The sequence below is a fragment of the Bremia lactucae genome, linkage group LG1 (genome assembly GCF_004359215.1).
Source record: "Bremia lactucae strain SF5 linkage group LG1, whole genome shotgun sequence".
Classification (NCBI taxonomy): domain Eukaryota; phylum Oomycota; class Peronosporomycetes; order Peronosporales; family Peronosporaceae; genus Bremia; species Bremia lactucae.
This window is the reverse complement of record NC_090610.1, coordinates 12,830,639-12,856,467: the sequence shown is the minus strand read 5'-3', so window position 1 is coordinate 12,856,467 and position 25,829 is coordinate 12,830,639. Positions and strand designations below refer to the sequence as shown.

The following is a 25,829-nucleotide window of genomic DNA, read 5'->3' as shown; positions in this document are numbered from 1 at the left end:
AGACGCGAACTCGTGTTTCAAGAAATTTGCTTACATTTCTATGAACGGTAACAGAACTGATATCAGCAAGCCTTTTGGCTAATTCTTCCCTAACTTCCAAGCCCTGAACCATGTAGTGGTACCTTTTATGGAACGTGTGTGTATGGAAGATCATTTACGTAGAGCGAAGTATAGCCTGTAGAGGCATGGTCAGCGTTATTTAACGCAAACGCCACTACCGGGAGCATTGCGCTTCAGCGCTTTGGTACCCACTGCGCAGAACGTCTTCAATGACACGGCTGACACGTTCAGTTTGACCATCGGCCTGCGGATAGTCCGCTGTGGACATGTCTAATCTGGTGCCAAGCACTCGAAAATCGATTTCCAGAATTAACCCGTGAAACGCGGGTCTCGATCAGAGATAATTGCCAAAGGCAAACCGTGTTGGCGAAACATGCGATCAATGAACATCCTTGGTGTACCTAGACCAATCTCGCACAGCCGCTAAATGAGCCGTTTTCTCAACCGGCTAACAAAGACAACGATACCTGTGTTACCGGCCGATTCTTCCGGATGGCCAAACACAAAACCATACTAATGGACTCCCAACACCTTTTGGGTACGGGCTGGCTGGCCAGTGATGCCGCGGCATGAGCCGAAGGTTTAACTAGTTGGCAAGTTTCGCATCTGCGAACGTATGAGCTTACCTATTTGTAGAGCTTGGCCACCAATAAATCTGGCTCACGGAGCCGTAGGTCTTTTCTCTACCGAGATGACAACCAAGAGCAGTCTTTTAGAGCAAGACGAAATGTCTGTTGCCGAGCCTTAAAGGCTGGTGAATTGTCTGAAGTGGTGGTGATTCGACCGAATATTGAGTTAAACTCATCATCGCTCCTAAACGGATTCGTCCTGGAGGACACTAAATGCGCGGAGTGGATCATCGATCCTGAAAGATCCGACGTACTCAATCTAATCCTTAGTTAAGGAATTCCAAGATGTGGTGTCTACGAAAGCCCCATCTGTCTTACTTCCAGATAAAGGTGTTTATCAAAAAATGACTTGGCTCGTGGAACTAAATACTGTGTTACACGACAGTGGCCCTTATAAATAAACAATGTGACGACATTGACAATTCTTCCGTGCTAAGCACGAGGCTGGCGAGAGAAAATCTCTCCATTCGACACCGACATTTTGTGTCAAAAAGCCTAATCGAGCACAAAACCCCATTCCTAGCAAGGAAATTGTCTAGAGCAATTGGGTGGGATGTACGATGAATAATGCACTTGGCTTAGTCAAATTGCTCATGCGACCTAGTGATTTCCGCTTACAGCGGTTAGCACCCCAAGCGGCATGTTATGGGAGTGGCTGGTTATGCCACAAGGGCTTTCCAACGCCCCGGCAACATTTAATCGTCTAGTGACGCAACTGTTTCGCCCTCATCGAGGTTATGCACAGACTTATTTCGATGACATTTTTGTCCATAGTCGTGCGGAGCAGGGTCGGTCGGATATGGAAAACCATTTAGACCATTTGCGAGCAGTGCTCGAGTGCATGCGCACAAACAAATTGTATGCCAATGCATCTAAATGCATTTTTGGCGCAGACGAAAGTCCTTTTTTAGGATGCTTCATTGGAAAGCGAGGCCTTAGAGCGGATCCCGCTAAGGTAAAAGCCATAGTAGATTGGCCGTTCCTAAAAACCAGTATTTAGATAAAAACCAGTATTTGCGTAAGTGGTTGGGTCTCGCCAATTATTTACACAAATATAACAAAAATTACGCTGATATGGCTACGCCATTATCTAATAACCTTAAAAAGGATGCGGAATGGTGCTGGACTAGCACCGAAAATAATGCTTTTCGAGCAGTTAAGGATAGTCTTATCCATGCCCCGATTCTGGCACTGCCAAACCCAAATTGGCCTTTCAGTGTCGTCTGTGACGCATCAGATTTTTTTTTTGCCATTGGCAGTGCTCTGTTACAAACAGATGTTGATGGGCATGAACGTGTTACTGCGTTCGAGTCTAGACAGCTTAAAGGTGCTTAAAAGAGCTACCCAGTTCATGACAAAGAGTTATTTGCTATGAAGTATGGTCTCGTCAAATTCAGAGTTCATCTGCTCGGCTCTAAGCCGTTTGTGATTTATACAGATCACGCGTCGTTACGCACGGCGACCAAGCCGCCCCATCTCTCACAGAGAATGGCCCGATGGCTATCCTTTTTTTGTGGAATACAACTTCGAGGTGAAGTATAAACCCGGCAAGCAAAATGCTTTGGCCGATGCATTATCACGCAGGCCGGATTATGAGGTTTCTCATTTGACGACTATCTCGTCACCTATTCATGAATTAATCCGTTCGGCTTACGCCAAGAATGAACAGTGTGTAGCTCTGCTACGAGCTTTAAAGAACTCGGATTAGGGTATTAAATTGCCGGCACGTTTGCGTGCAAGGTTACATCGATTTTCTATCGATAACAACCTGTTGCTTTTTCTTATTGCACAGACATCGCGGACCCTCCGCGTGTCGTTGTTCCTCATGATGAGGATTTGAAGTACCAGATCCTCAATGAGGGACACGATACTGTCCTTGGTGGTCATCTCGGTAGAGAAAAGACCTACGGCTCTATAAGCCAGAGTTAATGGTGGCCCTAACTTTTTAAATGGGTCAGCACATATGTTCGCACATGCAAAACGTGCCAACGGGTTAAACCCTCGGCACATGCTGCTGCGCCACTAACGAGTCTTCCCGTCCCCATAGGATGCTGGGAGTTCATTAGTATGGATTTTATTTTGGGGCTGCTGAAAGATACAGCCAGGACTCCGGTATAGTGAGAGGGTACAGCTAAGCTGTTTATCGATCGCGTGTTTCGACAACATGGTTTGCCAGTGACAATTGTCTCTGATCGGGATCCCCGTTTCACGGGTAAATTCTGAAAATCAATTTTCCGAGTGGTTGGCACCAGATTGGATATGTCCACTGCGGACCATCCGCAGACCGATGGTCAAACCGAACGTGTCAATCGCGTCACTAAAGACGTTTTACGCAGCGTGTGTGCTCAGACACCAAAGCGCAGGAGCTCAATGCTCCCAGTAGTGGAATTTGCGTTAAATAACGCTGTTCATGCCTCTACAGGCTATACTCCGTTTTACATAAACGGTCTTACCCACCCGCCGTTCCACAAACGATACCACTGCGTGGTTCAGGGCTTGGCGAGGGATAATTGGCCGATAGGCTTGCTGATATCAGCCCTGTTACCGTTCGAAAACAAGTAAGCGAGTTTCTCGCGACGCGATTTAGTGTCTTACGACATGTAAGGGATACGATGGCTGATAGCGAAGACAAACAAAACGAACAAGCAGATGCCAAAGGCAGAAGCTGTATTTATTCTTATATGGTCGGAGACCGAGTTTTACTAAACGCTAAAAACCTACCTACCAACTTGGTTTCCGCGGTCTTCAAGACCAAGTTGCGCCCGCGCTTTATTGGACCATTTACGATCGTGGCCAAGAAGGGCCTAGCTTACGCTAAACCTTCCCAGCAAGTTGCGTACACACCCAGTGCTTTACGTTGGCTTGCTTAAGCCATATCGGGACCCTTCCCACGTGGACTTGAAGGCGCTTGCGCCGAGACAGGCGGTCGTGCCGCAAATTGCTGCATCCTCACCAGGATGTTCAGCTGGCCCTTTAAACGACGCTGCTAATGCTCCAGCGTCGAAATACGGTCCCGAACCGCCTCAAAAGAGCTCTCAACCCGAGCAAGGACCTCACGAAGAAGTTGCACCTCGTGCCGTAATGCATCAAATGCTTCCGCCGAAATTTCGGCCCCCTCCCACGCTGCTTGTGCGCGGGTGAACCTTCAGTTTCATGTGGAGAAACTTTTAAAGCGAAGTCATCGTGAGGGTCAATACCAGTATCTGGTGAAGTGGCTAGGGTACCTCTCTTCTGAAAACTCTTGGGAGTTCGAGGTACCTCTTCGGCAAGATTGCCCGTACGCCGTTGACGTTTTTGAGCGCCAAGCTCAGGGTCAACTCGCGTCAAACGAAGCTTCCCACCACTGAACGTGGGATTAGGTGGATTTAAAGCCTCAGTGCGCCTTCGATCCTTGGTTGTACGGTCAAACGAAGCACTGAAATATCGGCTAGGCCTTTCTTCGTTTTGTGGCATAAATGCCGAACGTAACTGGCCTTTAGCCATAAGCTTAGCAAAGTCGAAGCGAAGCTTCCGTTCCAAACGAACATCACCTCTATCCGCAGACTCTCTGATATTCCAGATATTACGGAGTTTGCGGGCCCGGTGAACCCATTTCTCAAATGAGACTTTGAATTCAGTTGTTTCGTTTGGAAACAAAACGATCGGAATTTCCCTCATGGAGGTCACCGAAGCCCCACGGGCTTGATCACGTAAACGCGTCAGATACTGGCTTCGCGTCATTACCTTCGGCGTAAGGTATTGCTCATGAAGAGCGTCGCGGGTAGCGATCTCCTCCGGCGTCCTCGCCGGTTCACCAGAGATCCAGATGGCCAAGCTATGACCCGCTATCTCTTTGAGACGCTCGTCCGCACCAAGCGGAGTGAATCTATATTCACTATGAGCCTTAGCTTTCGCTATTTCGGCAGCTCGACGACGAGCTCTTTCCTCTATGAGGATTATTCTTCATCGAGTGGATTCGTAATAATGTTGGACTCAGGGTCCCGTGTCCTGCTCAATGCAGTTAAGACATCAGCGGCACCACGTTCTGGGAACGGATTCGGGGCTCGCCGACGTTCGTCCGGAGGAGAAGGCGTGAGCAAACGCCGCTCTTTTTCCTCCTCCTCTGATTGAGGGTGACTTTCAAAGTCCACCATTCCCTCATCGTCGAGGAAGGTGCTCAGAGTCTGTGACTCACGCTTGATTGTCATTAGACAAAGGAATGGAAAGCACAACCAAACGGTTAGCTTGTTTAGGTTCCAACCTCAAAGAGGAAAAGAAGCGAATGTTGTCACTCGGTTTCAACAGTCTGATGGGAGAGGGTGTAATGGGGCACACATCGGTTGGAGAACCGTTGTTGTGGTACATTTACTTTATGGGTAAAATACCCTTTTATCTAATTTTAAAATAGTTAGTTACTTAAATCCCATTTATTGTGGGTAATAAATGTGGACGCCGCCAGATATAAATCTGGCGGCCAAAATCTATTTTAATTAGCTAGGGTAAGATTTTATATTTAAATAATTAAATAAAGTTCAGTTCCCCTTTTGATCTTAAAGCGTTAAGTGCGTTCCTAAGACTTGCGCATTGATCTGTAAGAGATAGAAGCCTTTCTAAGGTATATCCTCTTGAGCACTAGTTGCCACTTGGTTCTACGAACCCTGAATCCCTTGAACTAGGATTCCTTAAGCTTTGATAGCTTGTACGACTCCCTGAGTTGTTAAACTCATTAGTTCAATAGAACTAAGTGGCTCTCTGAGTCTGAAAGTCTTCATCTGACTTTAGGAGCAAGGTAGCTCCGCTACACTTACCAAAAAAGTAATGTATCAAGATAGCATGTTACGATGACCTTTTGCAAGAATTGCCTCAGTACTAGCCAACCTACACTGATAACAGTGAATGTAAAGGTGCCTCCAAATATGTAGCGTCCACGACGAGCAGATAAAAGGGATAAATTTGGGAAGAATTGTTAGCAACTAAAGGTCAGTACTAAGGTAGACCTAGTATGAGAAAAAGTAGAGCTGTTCTAATATGATTAGCTCCTGCATATTGCTACCTTCTTGTGTATCACGGCACCGTTCGCTAGTACTGCTTCAGTACTAGCCAACCTGCACTGATTAGAGGGAAGGTGAGGTACTTCCGAATACTTAACCTAGACTGACGTGCAGGAGAAGACTTTAAGTATCTAGGAGTCTTAGCTACTCGACGTCAACACTTAAGGCTTAGTATAGAGAATAAGTGAAACATATCTTGTATGTTAAGCTCCATCATAACGAATTTCTTATCTACCGACTTTAATATAATAATATCAAACTATGTTTAGCGCCTCTTTGCGCACCGCTCAATCTTGTCTAGTAACGATTGGCGGAAATGATTTAAACTCAAATTAACCGTTCAAAGAAACTGTTGTCTTGTTGCTTCAATATTAACAAATATGGTATTATCAAAAGTAAAAAATAATACTATATATGAAAGTACTTTATCTTTGTTATTTTTCATTTATAGGTAATAATTTATAATATTCCTCGCATAAGATATATATTTTAACGAGACACTCCGTTACATCACCCTCACCATAACCAACAGCCAAATACGTGACTGATGTATATTGACAGAGAGAACTCCTCTGTATGGCATCACTTGTTGGTTTTTATTTCAATTCCAAATATTTGTTTGCGCATGGTATCAAAGCCCGTGCACTTGCCTGTAAGGCCGCAAACCTGGCAGCTACACGACTAAGGATAACAGCTAGTGATAAAACACACGTCAGTAGATGCTTAGGCGTCTACTGCGAGAAATTACTCGCCTTTAACTTCGGTTGGAGGTGTACTTTATGAGTCGGCGTCATCGTCTGACTCAATAACAACCATAGCGGGCTCCGCCTCACCCCGGGCCGATTGCGCCAACCATGGGTTCTGACGAGATAGATCAAGTAATGGTCTCGAGGATGTTCGAATTCCCGGACTTTCTTGATGCGGAAATGTGTAGGATGACTCCGATAAAAAGAACGGTACTTGTGATGCTCAAATTCATCACCAGGAACGAAGCGATCGTAAAGATTCCTTCGGGTAAACTTGTTCGCCCCAGTGCTAACATTAGCCAACGGGAGAGAGAGCGTTATACGTTGAGGTTCGCTACCGAAAAGAAACCCTGGTTGCCCTCTACGGGTAACATAATTCTTGGGTCTGGTATGACCAACGAGCGCTACAAAAATCCATTATTCAAATCATCCAGGCTTCACAATCCTGGTAAGGACGAAACGGAATTTTTCATCGATGCCTTCAATTAAAATCGGCGGTACACTTGCAAGCGTCCAAAGGATGTAATTCCTTCTTTAACGCTTGGGAAACATTCAATAAGAATGTGCAACGATCAGGCCGCGAGGCTTGGCTTGAAAAAATGGTTACTTTTCGTGACCGGTTTGAAAAGTGGACTGTAGTCGGTGCTTTTTAGAGAGCAGGCTTACCTTGCCCTCATTGGGAAATCCATGTCCCTGCTGCTTTATGGGTGCATTCCATGTCCCTAGGGAGGCGTACTCCGTTAATGACTCTCGTTGGGGGACGTACATCTCTTCTGAGATGCGTGAAGGGATTTAAAACTTACAATCCTTTAACGAGCGCGCGAGGAAAACGCTCGTTTAACAATGAACCCTGTAAGCCAAAGAATCGGTCTCGTCATACTGTTGGACGAGACCCGGAATATCTGTCGTTAGGTGGGATCGAGAGAACTCGTCGGATCCTATTCGACCCTCGGTTCAAGAACACTTTCCGCCACTCTAGACATGAATTGATGCGGAGAAGGATAAATCGAATTCGACTTTTCGCGGGCTCAACTTCTTAACATTATGGTCAAATCCATCCTCCGGTACTTGCGGCAGGAAAATGATCATGAAAGTTCCCGTCGTCATGATTTTGCTTCAACGGTCGACAATGTTTGTCACGAAGAATTGAATCTTGAGCGCAAGTTGCGGTCGACCAATTTTCGAAAGAATGGGTGCATCAAACCCTCGCGACGAGCTGGCGACAGTTTGTCACGAGCTTCCTCGTTAAAAAAGAAATTGATAAGTCTGGCTAAAATTTTTGAGTCTCTAACCCGAGACCATCCGTCTTTGGTGGATGCCTGGGACCGTACCGGTGTGAATTGGACCGGAAGAAGCCTCGTACTGGTAGTACGGGCGGAGACGTCCGACGTAAAGCGTAGGATGTGCTCGCATTCTACGAGGAAGCTCGATCGTGTACGCATTGTCTTGGCTGTGCTGTACACGAAACAGGCCGATTCACTTGGGCAGTAATTTGTGCAACTGCTTACAATCATCAGTACCGATTGAGTAGATTTACCGTATACAGCAGGACTAGATTGTTAACTTCAAAAAAGGTTTGCTGTTCCATTTTTATCAGAGTCCCGGTTCTGTCGGCCCACTGCGTCAGCGATAGACTCCTGCACGAAGTGGACCAATTCTTCTTTAGCCAGCGGAACGGTCTATCTTTGAAGAGACAAACCCAAAAACGTAGCCAGTGCATATGCAAGGACTTCCTTGTAATGCACTGGATGATTGCGCTCAGCTGGTTGAAGCTGACGCTAATGATAGCAGGCGGCGCACTCTACGCAGTCTGAGTCTTTGCGTTAAACCACAGCCGATTGCAAAATCGCTGGCCTCATAGACCTCATGAAATGGTCTGTCTTGGTCCGCAATCGCCAATTGTCGATTGCATCAAGCTTTGCTTGAAACTCTCAAAGGAACGCTGAGAATTAGCGTGCCATGACCACTTGACTTTATATTTCAACAAATAAGAAAGATGTTCGTTATTTCGGCATAATTGTGAGAGTACTCATGTAAGAACGCTGATAAGCCGAGGAGCATTCGAAGTCCGTTTACATCGACTGGCACAGGCTAGTCTTCAATCGCCTTGATCTTTTCCGGATCAGGGCGTACACCGTGCTCACCCACGATGCACCCAAAATAGTATTTCGATTGCAGATAAGCCGTGGAGCATTCGAAGTCCGTTTACATCGACTGGCACAGGCTAGTCTTCAATCGCCTTGATCTTTTCCGGATCAGGGCGTACACCGTGCTCACCCACGATGCACGCGATATACACTTCTTTAAATTTGCATACAACTTATGCTTACTCATAAGTGTAAGAGCCTTTTGAACGTGAAAACGATGTACTTCAACGTCCGACTTTCCGCACATAATCTGCTTTGAACGAAGAAATAACTTGGTGCGAAATCTCGCACCGATCTTAACAGATTGGGGATGCACTTCAATTGACTGTTGCAGGGGCATTACTAAGCCCCTGTGGTATAACCAACCATTCTCAACGCATGCCTCTTGAGGTACTAATTGCTGTGAACGAAATATTTTGTCCTCTCATGAGGATTGATAGGCTCCGTCTGTCAGTTCCATGGACAAAAATATGGTACTTTTTTACATACCATCAATTATGATGTCCTTCTCGGTATCGGTGTTTGAGCCGGGACAGTTGCAGCGCTCAATTTTATTTTCGCATGTGCAATTCGCCACCCTCCTGGTGCTTTACGCACACAGAAGGTCGAAGAGCTATGTGAGAAGGTTGACTCCTCACGTGGCCCGCTGTTAAGCGATCGTCGAAGAAATTGTCGATCACTAATACTTGTCCACATGGCAGTGGCCACTGCTTCATGACACAGTATTTCGAGCCTGATATTAAGTAGATTTTGAGTCGAGTGCATTTATCCTTAGGCAACTCACACGGTACCGAACCAGGGAACGCATCCTTAAATTCGATCAAATCCTTATAGAAACGATTTGTTCTTAATCAGGTCCTAAGATTACGTAAGACGTTTGGCCCCTAAGTTCAGAATTTTCGAACAAATGGGAAGCATAGTCCCTGAGGTATCGAAATTTCGGACCTCAACCCTGCTGGTCTATAGCGCTCGAGTATGAGGCTACAGAATTTTGTTAAACTCGCGGCTCTAAGAAAGAGACCGGCGGTGTTTGAGTCGCTTTCCCAGGATGGCAAGCGACAAGAGGAAATCGTTCTTTAGCGAATACGCGCTCATTAAGTCTGAGAGAGTTCAAGTTGAAGTCGCCTTTAGCGTTACTGACTTCTCATTTTAAAGAGAAGTTTACAGTGCAGGTATGGAGAGTCCATTTAACCTCATCCAAGGAATGCCATGGCTGGCAAGACATCGACCATGGATAGAATGGCGTACACGCACGGTTGCAAACTCTACGCAGGGCACCGGAAATGATGTGCTTCTACGAGAGGCGTATAGAGCTGGTATCGTGTCAAACACAGTTGAGGGTGCGTTGACGGAATGTCAAACGTCCTCAAGTACTACCCAGCTCGTAGAGACTGGGGTAGTGAAAAAGACGATGGCAAGTAGCTTTTGAATGTCCTGCACAGAGCTGAAAGCCTGTGGCAGTAGACGGCGAGCTGACAGGAAGTCAAGCGTCGCATATATCGGCACAGTGCCTAGAGCCTGCTGCAGAACGGATGCGTTAGTCAGGAAAGCAACGGCACCCGCTTCCCAGTCAAAGGTCGTGGTGACTTGGAAAACGAGTGTTCGACAGATAAGGACGGTCAAAGGCACGTCAAATTGAGTGACCTTTGGATCGACCTGTCGAAAAGAGAACGGGCCTTCGAACGAGATGTTCAAGGCCGTCGAAGGCGAAATAGCGGAGGCGTCCTCTGATGAGGTGCTCCAGCCAGCACGTCTTTACATCTGCCGAGGAGATAGTAAATCTCCCGGAGATGTCGTGGGATTTGTTCCTTGCCGAATTAAAGGAAGGATAGATTCACGAAATAGTCACACCAGCTCCAGAAGAGACTTGGTGGTCTGTTGCTCGTCGTCCACAATGGACGAGAGCGTCCTAGAAACGGACAAAAAGAAATGGTTTGCTGCTCAAGGCTGGGATACTTGAGAGACAGTCCGGTCTTTGTGGTTCTGTGGAAACATCGCGATGTGTTCCGGAAGAAGTGACGAGCCGCCTACCAGCCGATAGGGGCATCGGGAACGAAATTGATTTAGAGCCTGGCACCAAGTATTGTGTGACCAGGCAATGGCCGTTGCCGAAAGTACAAGTCAATTTTGTTGATGAGTTCTTCGACAAGCGAGCCAAGGCGGGATATGTACGTGAGAGCAAGTCGCCCCACTGCAGCCCGACCTTTTGTGTGCGTAAAGCCACATGTGGATGGTGCTTGGTTCACGCTTGCAATAAGCTGACCACGGCGACCATACCAGCGCAAACACCAGTCCCGCGGAAAGATGTTCTGTTGAATTCCATGGGAACGTCAACTATCCTTTCCGCGTTCGATTTAAAAAATTGTTACTATCAGGTACTCATGAGAGAGTCCGATGTAGCCAAAACAGCTGTAAGCACCCCAAGCGGTATGCTTTGTGAGTGGCTTGTGAGCCCCAAGGGTTGAAAAACGCACCGGCGACATTCAACGGGGTGGTGGCTCACGTGATGCGTCAGCACCGTGCCTACGCGCTCCATTACTTTGACGATGTATTCGTGCACAGTAGGGCCGAGGACGGGCTGAGCGCAGTAGAGTCGCACTAGCGTCATTTAGACACTGTGTTGCAGACTTTAAAGGACGCCCAATTGTACGTCAACTTGCAAAAGTGCGTCATAGGGGTCCCTGAGATACCTGTGCTGGGCTGCATTTTAGGTACGCATGGTGTATAAGCGGACCCAGACAAGTTAAAAACAGGAAAGGAATGACCAATCCCAACAATTTGCGCAATTCCTAGGGCTCGCTAATTACTTGCATAAGTATAGCAAGAATTATGCTGAGCGAACTAAGCTATTGTCTGACCTCCTTAAAACGGACGCAGAATGGGTTTGGTTAAAAGAACAAGAAGATACTTTAAAATCAGTGAAGCAGTATCTTATAGAAGCACCGGACTTGGCATTGCTAGACGCGGACAAGCCCTCTAGCGTCGTCTGCGATACAAGTAATTTTGCAATTGGCAGCGAGCTCATGCAAAAAGATGACGACGGCGTCGACCGTGTCATTTCTTATTAGTCCCGGCTTTTATAAGCCGCGGAACTGAATTATTCTGTGCATGACAAGGAGCTACTTGTAATAAAGTATGCTCGTGTAAAATTTGGAGTGCACCTGTTAGGCACCGAACCATTTGTGGTTTATACGAATCACGCATCACTGCGGACCGCAATAAACTCACCGCACCTCTTGCCTAAACTGTAAAGATGGCTTACATTCATCTCTGAAGTTAATTTTAAAGTTAAATACAAGCCGGGTAAGTAGAATGTATTGGCTGACCCGTTATCGCGCAGACCAGACTGCGTGGCAAGACACCAGGAAAGTGTGTCTCATGCTAAGTTACAAGTTGAGTCGTAAACTTTGGCAGCCATGAAGGCATACCACGTGACGAACTCACTCGCCTCCAAAATAAAGGAGAGCTACAGTCAGGACGAACAATGTCGCCTGCTGTTGGATCACTTTGGACGAAAGGTCTGAAGGCTAAGCTAAGTCTTTTTAGCTACAGCGATGGCCTTTTATGGCATCAGCTGTCACCTTGGGATCCCTTTAGAATCTATGTATATCATGACACAGATCTCAAGCTGAAAATACTTCACGAGCTCCGATGAACCATCGAGTGGGCATCTGGGCCGTGAAAAAACATTCTTACGAGTGTCAAAGGAATTTTGGTGGCCACACCTATATCGATGGGTGGCCAACTATAGTCGCTCGTGCGAACAGTATCAGCGCATTAAGCCTGCACCGCCCAGCAGTGCGTCATTGAAGCCGGTGCCGATCCCAACGGATTGTTGGAAGTCGATCAGTCTGGACTTCATGCTTCGCATGCCGCCTGACCTCAAGGGTCGGACAGGCTCGTCGTCTTTTTAGACAGACTGAGCTAAATGGTGCGTTTAGCAACATGTAAAACATCGAACAACAGACAAGGAGGCAGTGCTCTTGTTCCTGTATCATGTATACCGACAACACGGAATACCCAAGTCCATCGTATCGACCGGGATCCGCATTTTACGTCTAATTTTTGTCGTTATGTGCTTGAGCTGCTAGGTAGCAAGCTTCACATGTCGACCGCAGATTATCCCTAGACCGATGGCCAAACAGTACGTGCCAATCGGGTCGTTGCGGATATATTGCGCACGGTCGCGACCCCCAAAGAATGGAGCAAACAATTGCCCTTCGTGGAGTTCGCTGAAAAAATTACAGTGTCCACGCCACTAAGGGTGACACAACGTTTGATATAAACGGACTGCGCCATCCTCGAACGCCAGTCTCGTTGTGCGCAGCCCGAGTCTTAGTGGGGGAGGGCCTCTCACTATGCTCGGTGCTAAAGATGGACATAGTTTCGACTATGACGATGACCCGCGAGGGTATCATCTCAACAACAGAAACTTGCCCCAGTGACCCTGCCAGTTTCGCAGTGGTCTTAAAACTACCTTCTGTGACCGACCTCTCGGCGGTGGGCGCTGTCGCGGGCGATTTTGATGCTAACCTGCGTGAGCGAGACAACTCTTTGTGGGTGAGCGATTAGCCATCACACGAAAAGTCCGTGACGCGATGGCAAGCGCACAGGACAAGCAAAAAGAATATGCGGACTGAAATGGTCGCAAAAATAATGAACGCGTTAGGGTGGGTGAAAAGTACTATTATGTACTGCTACCGTACCTAAAAATGCAATTTCTGTACTTCCAGGAGGTACTACGAAGTTGTTGCCGCGTTTCACGGGGCCCTTTCCGGTGGTAGAAGAGATTGGAGACCTAAATTATAGGCTCATCCTTCTCCCGTATATGAAGATGCATTCCGTATTTTACGTGGGTCGTCTGAAACGTTGTGTTAATCCAGAACAGATCACATACCCCCATCCGTCTAAGGAGACCGTTGGTGACGCCTACTATGAGTCGAGCGTCGATCTGGTGAGAGAGACGGAGAAGGTGAAAAACTTCCAGCCGAATCCTCTGACCACGATACGGACTTGTATAGCGAGTGATATCACGCGCGTGACGCGGACCTTCAGCAGCAACTTTTTTAAAAGGTCCAGCCGAAGTTGAAGGCGTTCGTAACCCTGACGATCCTTCGCGCAGACATCGTGAAGATCCGAAGTCTGTCGTGAGACTTGACTTTCGAGATCCTCGATCCGTCGTTCAGCAGCGTTCAGCGCCTGCGACTGAACGGATGCGGGATAGGCTGCCGCGAGTAGGCGGGCCAAATCGCCGCTCCTTTCGGGCACCACCTGCACTGATGGAAATGCTGGGAATCAACACTTCCTTGTTGGAAGGTTGGTTGCCCACCGCTCCATGCAGCAGAAACATCAAATCCTTGTCTAGTAGAGAGGATACCCAAAGGGCTTTGACGCTTGGGAACCGGTTGACGCGCTGTGCGTCGACGTAACGGGCCTCGTGTCTGCCTATGAGAAGGACTTGTCGCTCCGCTGGTTCCTTATGGACTAGCAGGAGCGGCGTGATGAGTAGAAACACGGGTGCAGTACCGCCCATGATTCTTTATACAAGCAAGCGAGCAAAGTTAATTTGCTGCGACCGTTGTTTCGCCATATCGAAATGTGGCTGAAAGCGGCGCATAATTGCCGCTATGTAATGGTCGGTTGGTTCATTCGAATGCAACACAACCGGGATCGGGGAAACTCGACGAAGTGATTTGACATGAGCCTTCCAAAAATTATAGATGCCATGATTTTTATGTGCATCTAGAGCAGCGCGCTCTAAGAGCGACGCACTCGTTCCAGCCAAATAAGGCCATTCGGATGGAGGTGGCATCGGCGGTATGCCAACAGTCAAATAGCCACGTACAATGCGACTGGCTTGAGACATCGACTGGACACGCTCACGTGTTGTCGGTGGAGCTTTACGCTCAGGATCTTCTGCGTCAGACCCATTGGAATGATGATCTGAACGACAGGTTTTGTGGAACTACCCAACTGGGAAGCAGCTGCGCCATTATGGGCAGCGCTAGCTAGCGCAGACGTCGAGACAGTTGCTTTGTTGACGTAAGGCAAGTTGGCCTTCGCAACGTTGGGCGTCTCCATGTTAGGAGCAATGAGTGAAGTTTGACGGGCCATAGAGCACCATCATCCTTTCGCATTAGCTCGCTGCAGTCATCACTACTATAAGGTGACGGCAGCGGTGTGGACGATTTGTAGTCAGAAATGAGCGACGAATTTACATCCTCACTGTAAAAGTGGGATGGATCATTCAGTCTAATTAACAGTGCCACAGAGCATTAGATTTCGGCGTTGTAAATGTGGCTCTGAGCGACGGTGGCGTGATAACGCGGCGCGTACGCTTCGTGCGTGATTGTGAGGGTGTCTTTGCAGATGACCCAGCATTTTTGCCCCTCTTAGGTGGCATAGTTGGCACCGTGTGAGTGCACACAAGTCCTAGAAAGTGAGAGGACTAAAGCGGCGCGTAAAGCAGCTCGCTGTCCCTCGTTCCTTATTGACGAATTGGTAAAATGTAAATTCGTTCTCAAAGGGGGATGGCATAACGGTCTAAAGTTGCCCTATGTTACACAATCCCCGTTAAGTGCTTTTTGTGTACTAAAGAGATGGTCAATTATTTAAGTGAAGTAATTAGACCCACCACTTGGGTGTGGTTCACATTGTGACCCACCTTTGTGTATGTGATGCACCTGAGGTCATTCACATTAACGGGTTTGATGGCTAGTGTCATCCAAGATGCGAGACAAATTAGAGCAATACGCTCGCAATACATATCAGTGCATATCTACAGAGATGGCATTCATGATTGGTTAAAGGATTTAAATTTAATACGATCAAATATAAATCAGTCTGAAAACTACTTCCTTGTTCACAAGTGCGCACGTGGGTTTGAAAGCAACCGATTTGTAATTATATTTCTTTGAAACTAAGTTAACCTCCTTTTTTTTAATTAAGTTTACCTCTTTTCGGCTATCGACTCATCGAGTTTCGAAGAGACTTCGGGTTAAAATATTAATATTTACTATTAAGCATATTCTTCGCTCAGTATTTTGGCATTTATCGGATTTCGTTCGAGGATATACTTCGTATAAAACCACTGCGAGCAGATATTGGTTTTAAAAAAAACATATTTGTCTTCCGCCCGGAGGCTGGGTTGCATAGTACAATAAGTTAAATTTAAAAGGGCCAACCATTCTACATGAAGTCGGGGAAGATGACGGGATATCGTTCAGGTAAAAGATAAAAAAAGTATATCAATTTTTTAGATCTTGAGAGCAATACATAGCTTTTAAAACATATACTGTAAAGTTGGTAAGCCATCGAGCTGCATTACATGCAAAAATTGTGCTTTCTAAATAATCGTGTCACCACATTACCATAACTAATATCTTCTAAGACGCATTCGAATATTTTCAATTCTTAGAATTCGCCATTGAGTTGCGCTTAAACCAAGATTCGACTGAAAATCCTTTGCTGGAGCTAAAGATTGGTGTAGATCTAGAAGGCAAAGCAGAATGAGTTCGAGGTCGTGATTCATGCATGAAAATCCGAGGTTGCGGACGAAGTCGAATCATTGAAGTGTTCGTGTGACAAGTGCGCATATGTAGTGTTGAAGTGGAGTCAAATTGTTTTGGCACGCTAATGGCTGTTCTCTTAGAAAGCCTCACTTTGTCGAGATCATCTGCCCCTACACAAGTAGGTAATAATTAGAAAAAATTGCATCAAAAAGCCAAGTCAGAAAGGTTTTACCTGCTTTGTCGGCTTTCATCAAACAAAACTGCTGGTGTCGCTGAGATGCGTCCGCATCATCGTAGCGATAAAAACTGTTGTTCTGTGAAGCAGGACTCATTTGGTGAGCAACACTTTCTATCACAGCATGGTGATTAGATTTTTTTTGCATGCTTGTATCTTCCTCAATAATTCTTTGACCACGACCGATCTTGTTCTCGTCGTCTGGACCGCTCTGGTCAGAACTTAAAATTGTTTCTGCAGATAGTGTCGAGTTTAATGTCGTCAAGTGCTTTCGATTGCTTGTCTTTTTATCCTTGTTGGCATCTATACATTAAACAAGCAACCTATTTCAGTCCATTTTATTTTCAGCGACCGTGGTAAGATATGAAGGTTTACAAGAGACGATCGGCTTCGCCATGTCACGCGGTTGACAAGCGTTATTCTTGTCCATACGACGCGAACTCGAAAGCGAAGTCTCGTTCGCTGTTTAAACACAAGCATTCAAAGCAAAATAATCAGACATAGAGTCGAGCACATAGAAGATTATTACAACTTACTATTTAATAACAATAGGCTCGGGCGGTGTTTTAGGGCCTTTCTCCTTGTTGTAGCAAAATTCTTTTCCTTTGCTAATCCGCGATGTTGGCTCGGAGAATCTGAGCGCGGCCTTTTATTGGCTCGTTTTAATATATCATTCGATGACGTGGAGTCAAAGCTGCGATCACTTGGCTCATTGTCAATCATTTTACGACGAGCTTTTAAATTTTGTACTGGGGCTTCTAGCGTGTTTTTGTCGTTAAGCGTCGCTTTTTCTTCATTTTTAAGAAAGAAGGCCAGAAAAATTACAATCTACTACTTTAAAATTTTCGAAAGCGTGGCTTACCATTCCGGTTCATAAGTTGACGTTGTCCTAGGCACCAACAGCAAACAAAACACCATTGCCTCATCAAAACTTCAGCTGCACAAATTTCCGCCTTTAACAACAAAAGCCTACCACTTCTTTTTTCCTTAACGTGCCGACCAGCCACCCTCAAATTAATTTGTTGCTGAGTTGATTCGAAATGCTGGTTTTGCGTCGGCTCCATAGCTCTTGACGTCATCATGTCACTAGTTGGGCGATTAGTCCGCAATCGCTTTTTTGTTGAGTTGCCATTGCAATTAGTCTCAAGGTTAGACTTGGCAACCATCTCAAGCTCCTTAGGATCTTTTATCTTAGAGCGCGACGATTTAAGCTTCGATGAGGTAGAAGAAGGCTGTTTCTTGCCATTACTGATCTTTTTCGGCTCTCCTGTTGACGTTGACAGATTTAAGCACTGGTCGTTTACTGTCACCTCTTCCTCTGAGCTTTCATCCGAGTCGTCTGAGTGATCTTTGTCTCCAAGCACTTCATAAACGTGATTTTTCTTGTGAAGCGTTTGGTTATTTGAAAAGCTCTGGAGCCAGCACTCGTCACCCATTCTTTTTCGAGCTGCTTTAACAGATGTTGCCGGGCTGATTTTATATTCTATTGGAAGCGTACCATCAGCAAACTTTGGCATCTCTGTCGAAGCATTCGATTGCAAAGCTCTTGCCAGTGCTTGTTCAAATTGCGCACCAGTTGATCCCATCCGCTTTTTACTAAAACTACCATTAAATCTTTGTATTTGTAGCTTCTTTTGCCAGCACCTACCACAAAATATAAATTGAATAAGAACAACATATAAGTTCTCGTTCAATTGTGCAACAAAACCTGTCACGTTTGGCAAAATTGGGGCTGTCAAAAAAATCCACTTGAAGCCGATGCTCAGCCGCGAGATTTCGAATACCAGCTGGTGTTCCCGGCGTCCGAATTGTAACCTGCAGCAAATGACAAATAAGACTAATTTCTTTAAAGGGTTCAAGCCAGTTTGCATGGAAGCACCAATGAAGGCCACAATGGCCAATTAAGATACTTGACCCAGCACTTGACAGTCCACGTGAACGTGTGATAAGGAGCTACACGGTCGCTTTCCACTTTTACGATCTCATCATACTCCTTCGTCCAGCCATCATATGTAATTTCGACCTGCAGCACCAAAATGTTCGCTTTAACACCGCAAAAATTGCCTCCAAAAATGAAAATAAAGTTACGTACCTCCTCTGATGATGGTACGCTCAGCACTCGAGCCACGTTCCAAACACCGTCGCAATCAAGCACGTCTGTGCGAAAGAGGTCACACCATCAATAAGACGTACTTGAAGAGTGGTAGTTTTCATCGCACCAATCCAGTCACCCTTTGTTAGACGGGACCTCAGCTCGACCGCCACATTGTTGCGGATTCTCGGCATATATGACTTGCCTCTCAAATTTGATATTCTAAAGAAAATAAAATAAATCGCCCACAACCTTTAAATTACTGCTTTAGTAGTTTCTGATTCACAATACATTTGTTTTATTAACAGCCATAGGCACGTAAAAATTCAAATAAACTAAACAAGCAGGTAAATATATGAAATACGGCAAAGATAAAGCGTAGGCAGCAAACAAATAAGCCTTTCCTTAAACTCTCCGTCGGGGCAGCGGCGATAAGCAATGCTTCAGTACTTACTGCACAGCGCAACTGCCCCGAATAAAATCAATAATATCAGTCGGTGCGCACTGCTCGCAGCGGTACCAAGCGTTAGTCTCTGGGCGGACCTTGGTCAGATCGCGGTAGAACATTTGCCCACATTCCCGACATGGAGCGTAATTGCTTCGATTTGTGCCATCCGAAGGAACAAAGGCAGTAGCAACATACTCGGTGCGCGGGGGCAATTTAGCCGATGGGTATACGGATCTCGCAGCTCGACCTTCGTGAACAATTGTGGCTGGCACAGCTGTCGGGAAGAGTACCTGCACGCGGCACACGGGGCAATATATATCCACTCGCAAGTGATTGTCAATGCAGTGTCCATGGAAAAGGTGGCCGCACTGTAGCTGCTTCACGATGTCCTTCTCATAAAGGCCCTTTCGGCAGCGTGCACATTCAGCTTTATGCGTCTCTATCCCCGTCATCGGGTTCTTAAGCGGCACATACGACTGCTGTGGAATATCGATCGCCGTTTGCGGTAGAGGCTGCGATGATTGCATTGGAACTGGAATCATGATTCCCTTCCTTTGGTTTTATTTAAAAATGACACATTGCTGGATTCTTATACTTTTTCAAACGGATTTCTATGCGTAATCAACGGTAAATACCGACTCACATATACCGGCATTTGTTGTAATGCGTGTACCACACAGCAACTTGCCGCATTGACCGATCGGACGCCGTTACTATCTGTATTAAGCATGTTCGGCTATCTTGCGGAGAAGCTAAATGTGAAGAATTTGGGCGAGCTTATTGCACCTACACTGACGCCTGAGCAGGAATTTCACGCCTCCATTGAGCATGGTTTGCGCGACAAGTTTATGTTTATGCTGGATGATCAGAAGATCGACCCTAATGCCAAAAATACCGCGGGCAATCTGCCCATCCATACGGCGGCGTACTTTGGCCGCGTTGACTTCCTTGAGATCTTGCTGGCGCGGAATGTCGATGTAAATGTTATGTGTCCGCGTGAAAACTCCCCGCTACATTTTGCGGCGGCGCAGAGTCGTGATGACGCAGTAAAATTTTTAGTTAGCCATGGCGCGAATCCTGCGTTACGCAACCGTAGCGGCCGCACGCCTTATGACGTGGCAAGTGGAGACAATATTCGGCAATTTTTACTTCCATTGCAATTTCGACATGAAGATCCACGCGAAGCTGCGACGATGTTGCCGCCAGGAATTACCCCTTCCGTGGATCCAACGGCCCCTCGACCGGTCATCGCGCCGCCTCCTCTCAGTGGAGACTGCTCGGTCATGCAATCCCCTCCCATGGGAATGCCACAGCAGCAGACATTACAAACTAATCTGTACGCAGCTGCTACGCATAGTGCGATTCCACGAGGTGGACTAACGCGATTCGCGCGTCCGAAGGACTACCGCCCCATTCAGGCTGATGGTTTTGGCTCAAGTGTCGGAAATGAAGAGTTGACTGCCAAATTTGGCAATACGCGAGAGATTAAAGTAACAGCTCCTCCACCGAATATGACCGTATTATCAACGTCAACTATAAATGACACTGAAGCCGCAGAGACTGCTGCATCTGCTGCTATTCCTGGCGTAAATCCGTATGCTTCTGCTTACGCACATCAGACACAGTCAGGAAAATTTGAAGCAAATTTTGGGTACGCGTCTGCTGCAAGCAATGCAGCTATCGGGCCACCTCAATTCAAGATTTTTAACCCCAAGCTTGCTGACACTAGTGCTACTTCAGGAAGTACTTCCGTAGCCCATGGACATCCTGTTACCGGCGCACCAGCCACGCCTCAGTTTGTGGCGCAGAATTCTGCATCCCAGTAGAACGCGCACATACAGGGCGAAGGAGTGAATTTATCGACCGCCGCAAGCCAAGCGTGCTAGTTTGACCATTAAACGTGTGCACGAGTAGTTTGACCATGATATGTGTGCTGAAGTAAGCACAAGATAAAGTAAAAAAAACAAAGTGCAATATAAACTTTGATTAACGCAATTGGTTAAATTTTTACTTTTTAACACGGCTAGTCTATGCGTGTGGCGCTGGAGGCGTCCAAGACCTTGGTGTCACTTGCTGTACAAGAGTCTTCACATTTAAACGAACGGAAAGAGGCATTAAAAAAGGAAAATGCTGCGTACGTGGAAGCACATCCAGAGATCAAGACACTGCTGAGTGACTTTATGTCAGCGCTGTTGCTCGACAAGCCGCAAGACGTCGTAGCATATGCAGCCGAGCACTTCTCGGCCTTCAAGTCTCCTCCTACTGCTCTTCAGCCAATTGTGATCGCTGGTCCGTCTGGTGTGGGCAAGGGGACGCTAATTAATCTTCTACTGGAAAAATATCCGAACACTTTTGGCTTCTCAGTAAGCAACACAACCCGAGACGCGCGTAAGGGCGAAGTGGACGGTGAAGCTTACCATTTTACAGCTAGAGACAAGATGCTTAAGGAGATCGAAAGCGGACTTTTCCTTGAGCACGCTGAGGTCCACGGGAATTTGTATGGCACGAGCAAGCGAGCTGTACAAGACGTTCAAAGAAAGGGAAGAATTTGTATCCTCGATATCGACGTTCAGGGTGCTCAGCAAGTCAAGAAGTCTGGCATTAGCGCAAAGTACCTTTTCATCGCCCCACCTTCTCTAGAAGCACTTGAGCACCGTCTGCGTGGGCGTGGAACCGAGACGGAGGACAAAATTCAACTTCGCATAAAGAATGCAGAGGGCGAGCTAGCCTATGGTCAACAGCCAGGATTTTTTGATGCTGTCCTTGTGAACAACTCGGTGAACGACAGTTTTCGGGAGCTAGTTGACATGCTGAAGCAGTGGTACCCAACTGTGGAGCTCAAGTAGGTCCTAGCGAAACAACGAAAAAATGTATTCACAATGTTTTAACTCAAAACTTAATTAATGCGCAATTCTGTAACGCAACCTTTATTTATAGTATTCCAACCAATTTACTTTAAATACTGTACCGCGAAAGGAGCAACTGTTCTGTCCGATAAAATTCCCGGATAAATATGCTCTTGGCTTGTACGACACCTCTCAGCACGACACTTAGTGCTCAATTAGAACTAACTATCGGTGCTTAGCATTAGCACAGTGTTGCTTGAATGCAAAAAAGTTTGGATTTTTTTCTTAGTGATCTCGTTGCTATTTTCAAAGCGAGGTATTTTATCCCTGGCCTCTTTAACAAATTGTTGTCATCGGCGACGTTTGGATGACATCGATAACGGTTCTAAAGCCAACACGCGCTAAAAAGCGTTTAGCCTATCATAATATCAAGTCATGAGATCGTTTAGACTCTGCTGTTGAATCACATGCACAACCCAGCGAGTCAATGTCTTAAAGGGACCAATCTTAGAAAATGCTTGTTGGCCTCTGTCATGTCGACTGCATGCTATGAGGTTTTTGTATCAAAGAAAATCTGATATCAGTCAAATAAAGTTGCCTGGTGCGCCTCAATATTTCTCTTAGAAATGAATTTGGCCTAGAGCTCTACTTAGGGAAAAATCAAGTTTGGCAAATTTCTGCTTTTTTTGCTTTGCATACGCGAAACAAATGGCTGCTATTTTTACAGTGAGAGTGCCATTAATTTGAAAATTCGGGCTTGTATACTTAATACAAATAGAATTTAAGACAACACGGCATAACGTAAATTTACGTAAGTTGCGTATACTATATATTTTTTTATAATTTTTGCTGCCCTTTAGACCGGAGAGCGCATATTTCCAGCAAAAACTTCGAGAATCCTAACAGTTGACGAGATTTTATGTCGCTCGAACTGCCCACCGTAATTAGTCATTTGAGCACGTGGCTTACAAGTGTTGAGCTCTGCGCTTTGCGTGCACTGAATAGCAGCTTTTCCACTACTATTTCAAGGTATACATGGGAGCTCACGGTCAGTAATACCAGTAGCTCAAAGGTAATGAGTCAACTGTCCGTATTATTTCCGCATGTGTGGTGCTTGCGGGTGCTCGATTCTTTTTATAAAGACTTGATGGCAATACAATCGCTTATACCATGGCTGGACAGAAGTCAGGAGCTTCGAGAGTTGGAATTAGCCAGAATTTACTGCGTCAGCGGTTTCCACTTGCATCTTTCCGCTAAACAGCTTACAAAAGTGGTCATTCGCCAATGCTACCAGATGCAAGAGCCCGCGCTAGTGGCGCCAAAGATTGAAACTTTGGTCATTGAGCATTGCCCAATGACAAGGTTCCATCCAGATACGCATTTACCGCAGCTAAAGAAGCTGTTGCTGTCTTCGCGAAATTTCACGGCGTTGCATTCTCGAATTCTTGTGGAAGAAATGCATCTAAGGTCTCCTGCGCTAATGGATCTTAGTTTTGCTGGATGTTCACGACTTGAAGAGGTGACAATCGAGGCGGAAGAAATTCCTGCGCTTCGTCGACTCGATTGTAGTGGTTGCCCAATGCTCAGCCGTGTGCACGTGACGTCCAAACTGCTGAAAAATCTTAACCTCTCGTGTAATGACAGCTTACAATGCGTGGTGCTGAATGTAGAAAGCATGGAAAATCTGGACTTGTCGTTCTTGAAAAACCTCACGAATTTGTCTATTTCTTCTCCATCACTGCGACGACTTAATCTTCAAGGATGTTGCCGACTACAGCGAGATACTATTAGCATTAATCTTTCGAAATTGCACTCGGCGAAATTGCATGGTACGACACTTAAGGCCCGTGATTTTTAAATCGAGGCAGTAATTGTGTCAGATATTAATCCAATTTTTGAATCAAAACATAAACTTTTTTTATTGGTTGAACCTTTTTTTGCCTTTCTGTGCTTCAGTACTCGCGAAAAAAACTTGAATTTTCAAGCATCAACTTATGGGGAATGCAACAGGTTGGATAGCGCAATCTCTGTACCCTCTGGAGCAGGCGCTGTGGGTTGCGGCCAAGAGCAGCGACTTGGCCACGCTTCGAGAAGGATTAGTGCGGCTGACGCCTGAGACTCGCTATTACAGCGAGTGGCGAGATCCCACTTACGGCTATACGCCCCTCGCAATAGCGTGCTCGCAAGGCCACTTGCCCTGTGTGCAGGCTCTTCTTGCGTACGGTGTGGATTGCAATGCACGAGACTTGAAAGGCAGCACGCCACTTCATATTGCTGCAAGTTGCGGGAAAAGTGAAGTGGTGCGGCTCTTGCTCGAGACTTCAGCGGTAGACTATTTCGCAAAGACATCCAGCAAAGCAGAGACGGCACTGGACATTGCTCGCCAGGCGTACAAAGAAGCAGAAGGACGAGCAGCTACGTATATCAAGTGTATCGAATTGATTGAAAAGGTTTTTGCAATTCGTGAAAGTTGCTGGTCCCAAGAACTCATTATTATGGAATGCTCTACATTAACAGAAACTCTGTCTCTTTTCGAGTTGGTTGTACGAAAGGTCGGACAATTTCTTATCAATTGCATCTGGTATTTCTGGTCTTGAATCATGGAAGAAAAGGTCATTATTGCCTCGAAAAAGCATAATTTGTGAGTATTCATCCTCATTAGTTCGTTTTGTAGGCACGCAATGGTACTACGGACTGCTGCGCCCGATGTTGTAGAGATCGACCTATTCCCAATGAAACCTGGCGAGCGGCGTCCGCCAATTCCGAGGTACATTGCCTGGAGTATTATTTTGAAGAGCCAGCTTCTTCCTAAATTTTATGTGCAGCTCGGAGCTTTTGTATAAAACAAGCCATGGCATTCAGCAGAGTGAAGAATGCACGTGGCTCAAACGGAAGGAGTATCGCCTTTCAATAAAGATGTCAAATAAGCGGGGACCCAGTCGTGCTTCAGCTTTGCCAATGGAGTTTGCCACTGCGAATCATGCAGACCTTGTGGCTTGGAAGACTTTTTTAACAACGTTGCGAGTACGTCCACTTGTTAATAACTTTGACTCTTGGCCTTTTAATTGATTCTGATTTGGTTAATTTTTCAGGTTAATCCTCCGGAAAATTTGATCGCAATTGCGTTTGCACGAGCTCAAAACGAACGCATTCAGTCACCTCAGCTAGCCCCGCGTGACTCAAGTTCTGCCGAAAGCATTTCAATTACTGAGGCTGCAATGCGTCAGGAGCAACGTGATTTAGATGAAGCGCTTCGATTGTCGATTGACGAAGCCCGTCGCCAGCCTTCGATGCCTTCGGCCCCCCCTCCGTCCGACACAATGCTTGAAACACTGGGCTACTCAGAAACGTTGATTGGGTCAGATGGAGTGGAGATTGTGCAGCTACTTCGAGACGATGACGTAGCCAATTTTTCTTCGTGTGCTGATTTGTTTCGCTCATCAGCCGTGCGGATGTCTAATACTCAACGGCTGGACGAATGTGTGGTTTGTTTTGACGGACCTCAAGAGGCAGTATGTGTTCCGTGTGGCCACAATGCTGTCTGTATGAACTGTGCTCAAGAGCTTGCTGACACGTCTCGATTGTGTCCGGTGTGTCGCCAAAACGTGCGGGAGGTCGTTCGCCTTTATCGTGTCTAAAAACATTTCGAGTATTTTTGCACATGAAAAGTTATTATAAAATGAATGGAATGATTTATCCGTTTGCATCGTAACTCGTAAGCCCAAACATGTTTAAGCATAAACAAGTGCCAAAATAATCGCATTGCGAAGCGCTAAGAATAGGCACAATAACTCTGCTCCGCCTTCACCTTTCAAGGCTAGTGTGAGAAGCTATTGCTTCTATTGTCAAATAATGGAATTGTACCGGCTCAACTCGAACCACATAATTTTTTCTTTGATACATTTTCGTCTATTCTCTTATTCAAGCTAATTTACATTCTCTAAAAACTTCAATAAAAATAAGTGGGAATTCTAGCCAGAACCAATTTTTGGCTAAACCCAGCAACAAATGGTATATATTTTTTGGCCAATCAAAATACCTCAAACTTAGATGGGTCTAAAGATTAAGCAGAGCAAGTCCGACTA

The 25,829-nt window shown here is 46.0% G+C and overlaps 5 protein-coding genes across 5 annotated transcripts; 4 read left to right on the top strand and 1 right to left on the bottom strand.

The window, feature by feature from the left end:
- Positions 1-15,888: 15,888 nt before the first annotated feature.
- CCR75_000694 (uncharacterized protein) lies at positions 15,889-19,440 on the bottom strand (the record flags this gene model as incomplete). The annotated part of the gene is made up of 10 exons (XM_067958800.1): positions 15,889-16,293; positions 16,356-16,661; positions 16,734-16,820; positions 16,895-17,186; positions 17,366-18,002; positions 18,067-18,173; positions 18,238-18,381; positions 18,451-18,515; positions 18,578-18,672; positions 18,905-19,440. 10 exons carry the CDS (start codon positions 19,438-19,440, stop codon positions 16,019-16,021), a joined length of 2,544 nt encoding a protein of 847 aa, XP_067815110.1. The 3' UTR covers positions 15,889-16,018.
- Positions 19,441-19,626: 186 nt separating this feature from the next.
- CCR75_000695 (uncharacterized protein) lies at positions 19,627-20,724 on the top strand (the record flags this gene model as incomplete). Its single annotated transcript, XM_067958801.1, has 1 exon — positions 19,627-20,724. One exon carries the CDS (start codon positions 19,627-19,629, stop codon positions 20,722-20,724), a length of 1,098 nt encoding a protein of 365 aa, XP_067815111.1.
- Positions 20,725-20,928: 204 nt separating this feature from the next.
- On the top strand, positions 20,929-21,744 carry CCR75_000696 (uncharacterized protein; the record flags this gene model as incomplete). Its single annotated transcript, XM_067958802.1, has 1 exon — positions 20,929-21,744. One exon carries the CDS (start codon positions 20,929-20,931, stop codon positions 21,742-21,744), a length of 816 nt encoding a protein of 271 aa, XP_067815108.1.
- Positions 21,745-22,891: 1,147 nt separating this feature from the next.
- On the top strand, positions 22,892-23,602 carry CCR75_000697 (uncharacterized protein; the record flags this gene model as incomplete). Its single annotated transcript, XM_067958803.1, has 1 exon — positions 22,892-23,602. The coding sequence occupies one exon, from the start codon at positions 22,892-22,894 to the stop codon at positions 23,600-23,602; it is 711 nt and encodes a 236-aa protein (XP_067815109.1).
- Positions 23,603-23,738: 136 nt separating this feature from the next.
- CCR75_000698 (uncharacterized protein) lies at positions 23,739-25,456 on the top strand (the record flags this gene model as incomplete). Its single annotated transcript, XM_067958804.1, has 4 exons — positions 23,739-24,325; positions 24,419-24,511; positions 24,570-24,768; positions 24,837-25,456. 4 exons carry the CDS (start codon positions 23,739-23,741, stop codon positions 25,380-25,382), a joined length of 1,425 nt encoding a protein of 474 aa, XP_067815114.1. The 3' UTR covers positions 25,383-25,456.
- Positions 25,457-25,829: the final 373 nt, after the last annotated feature.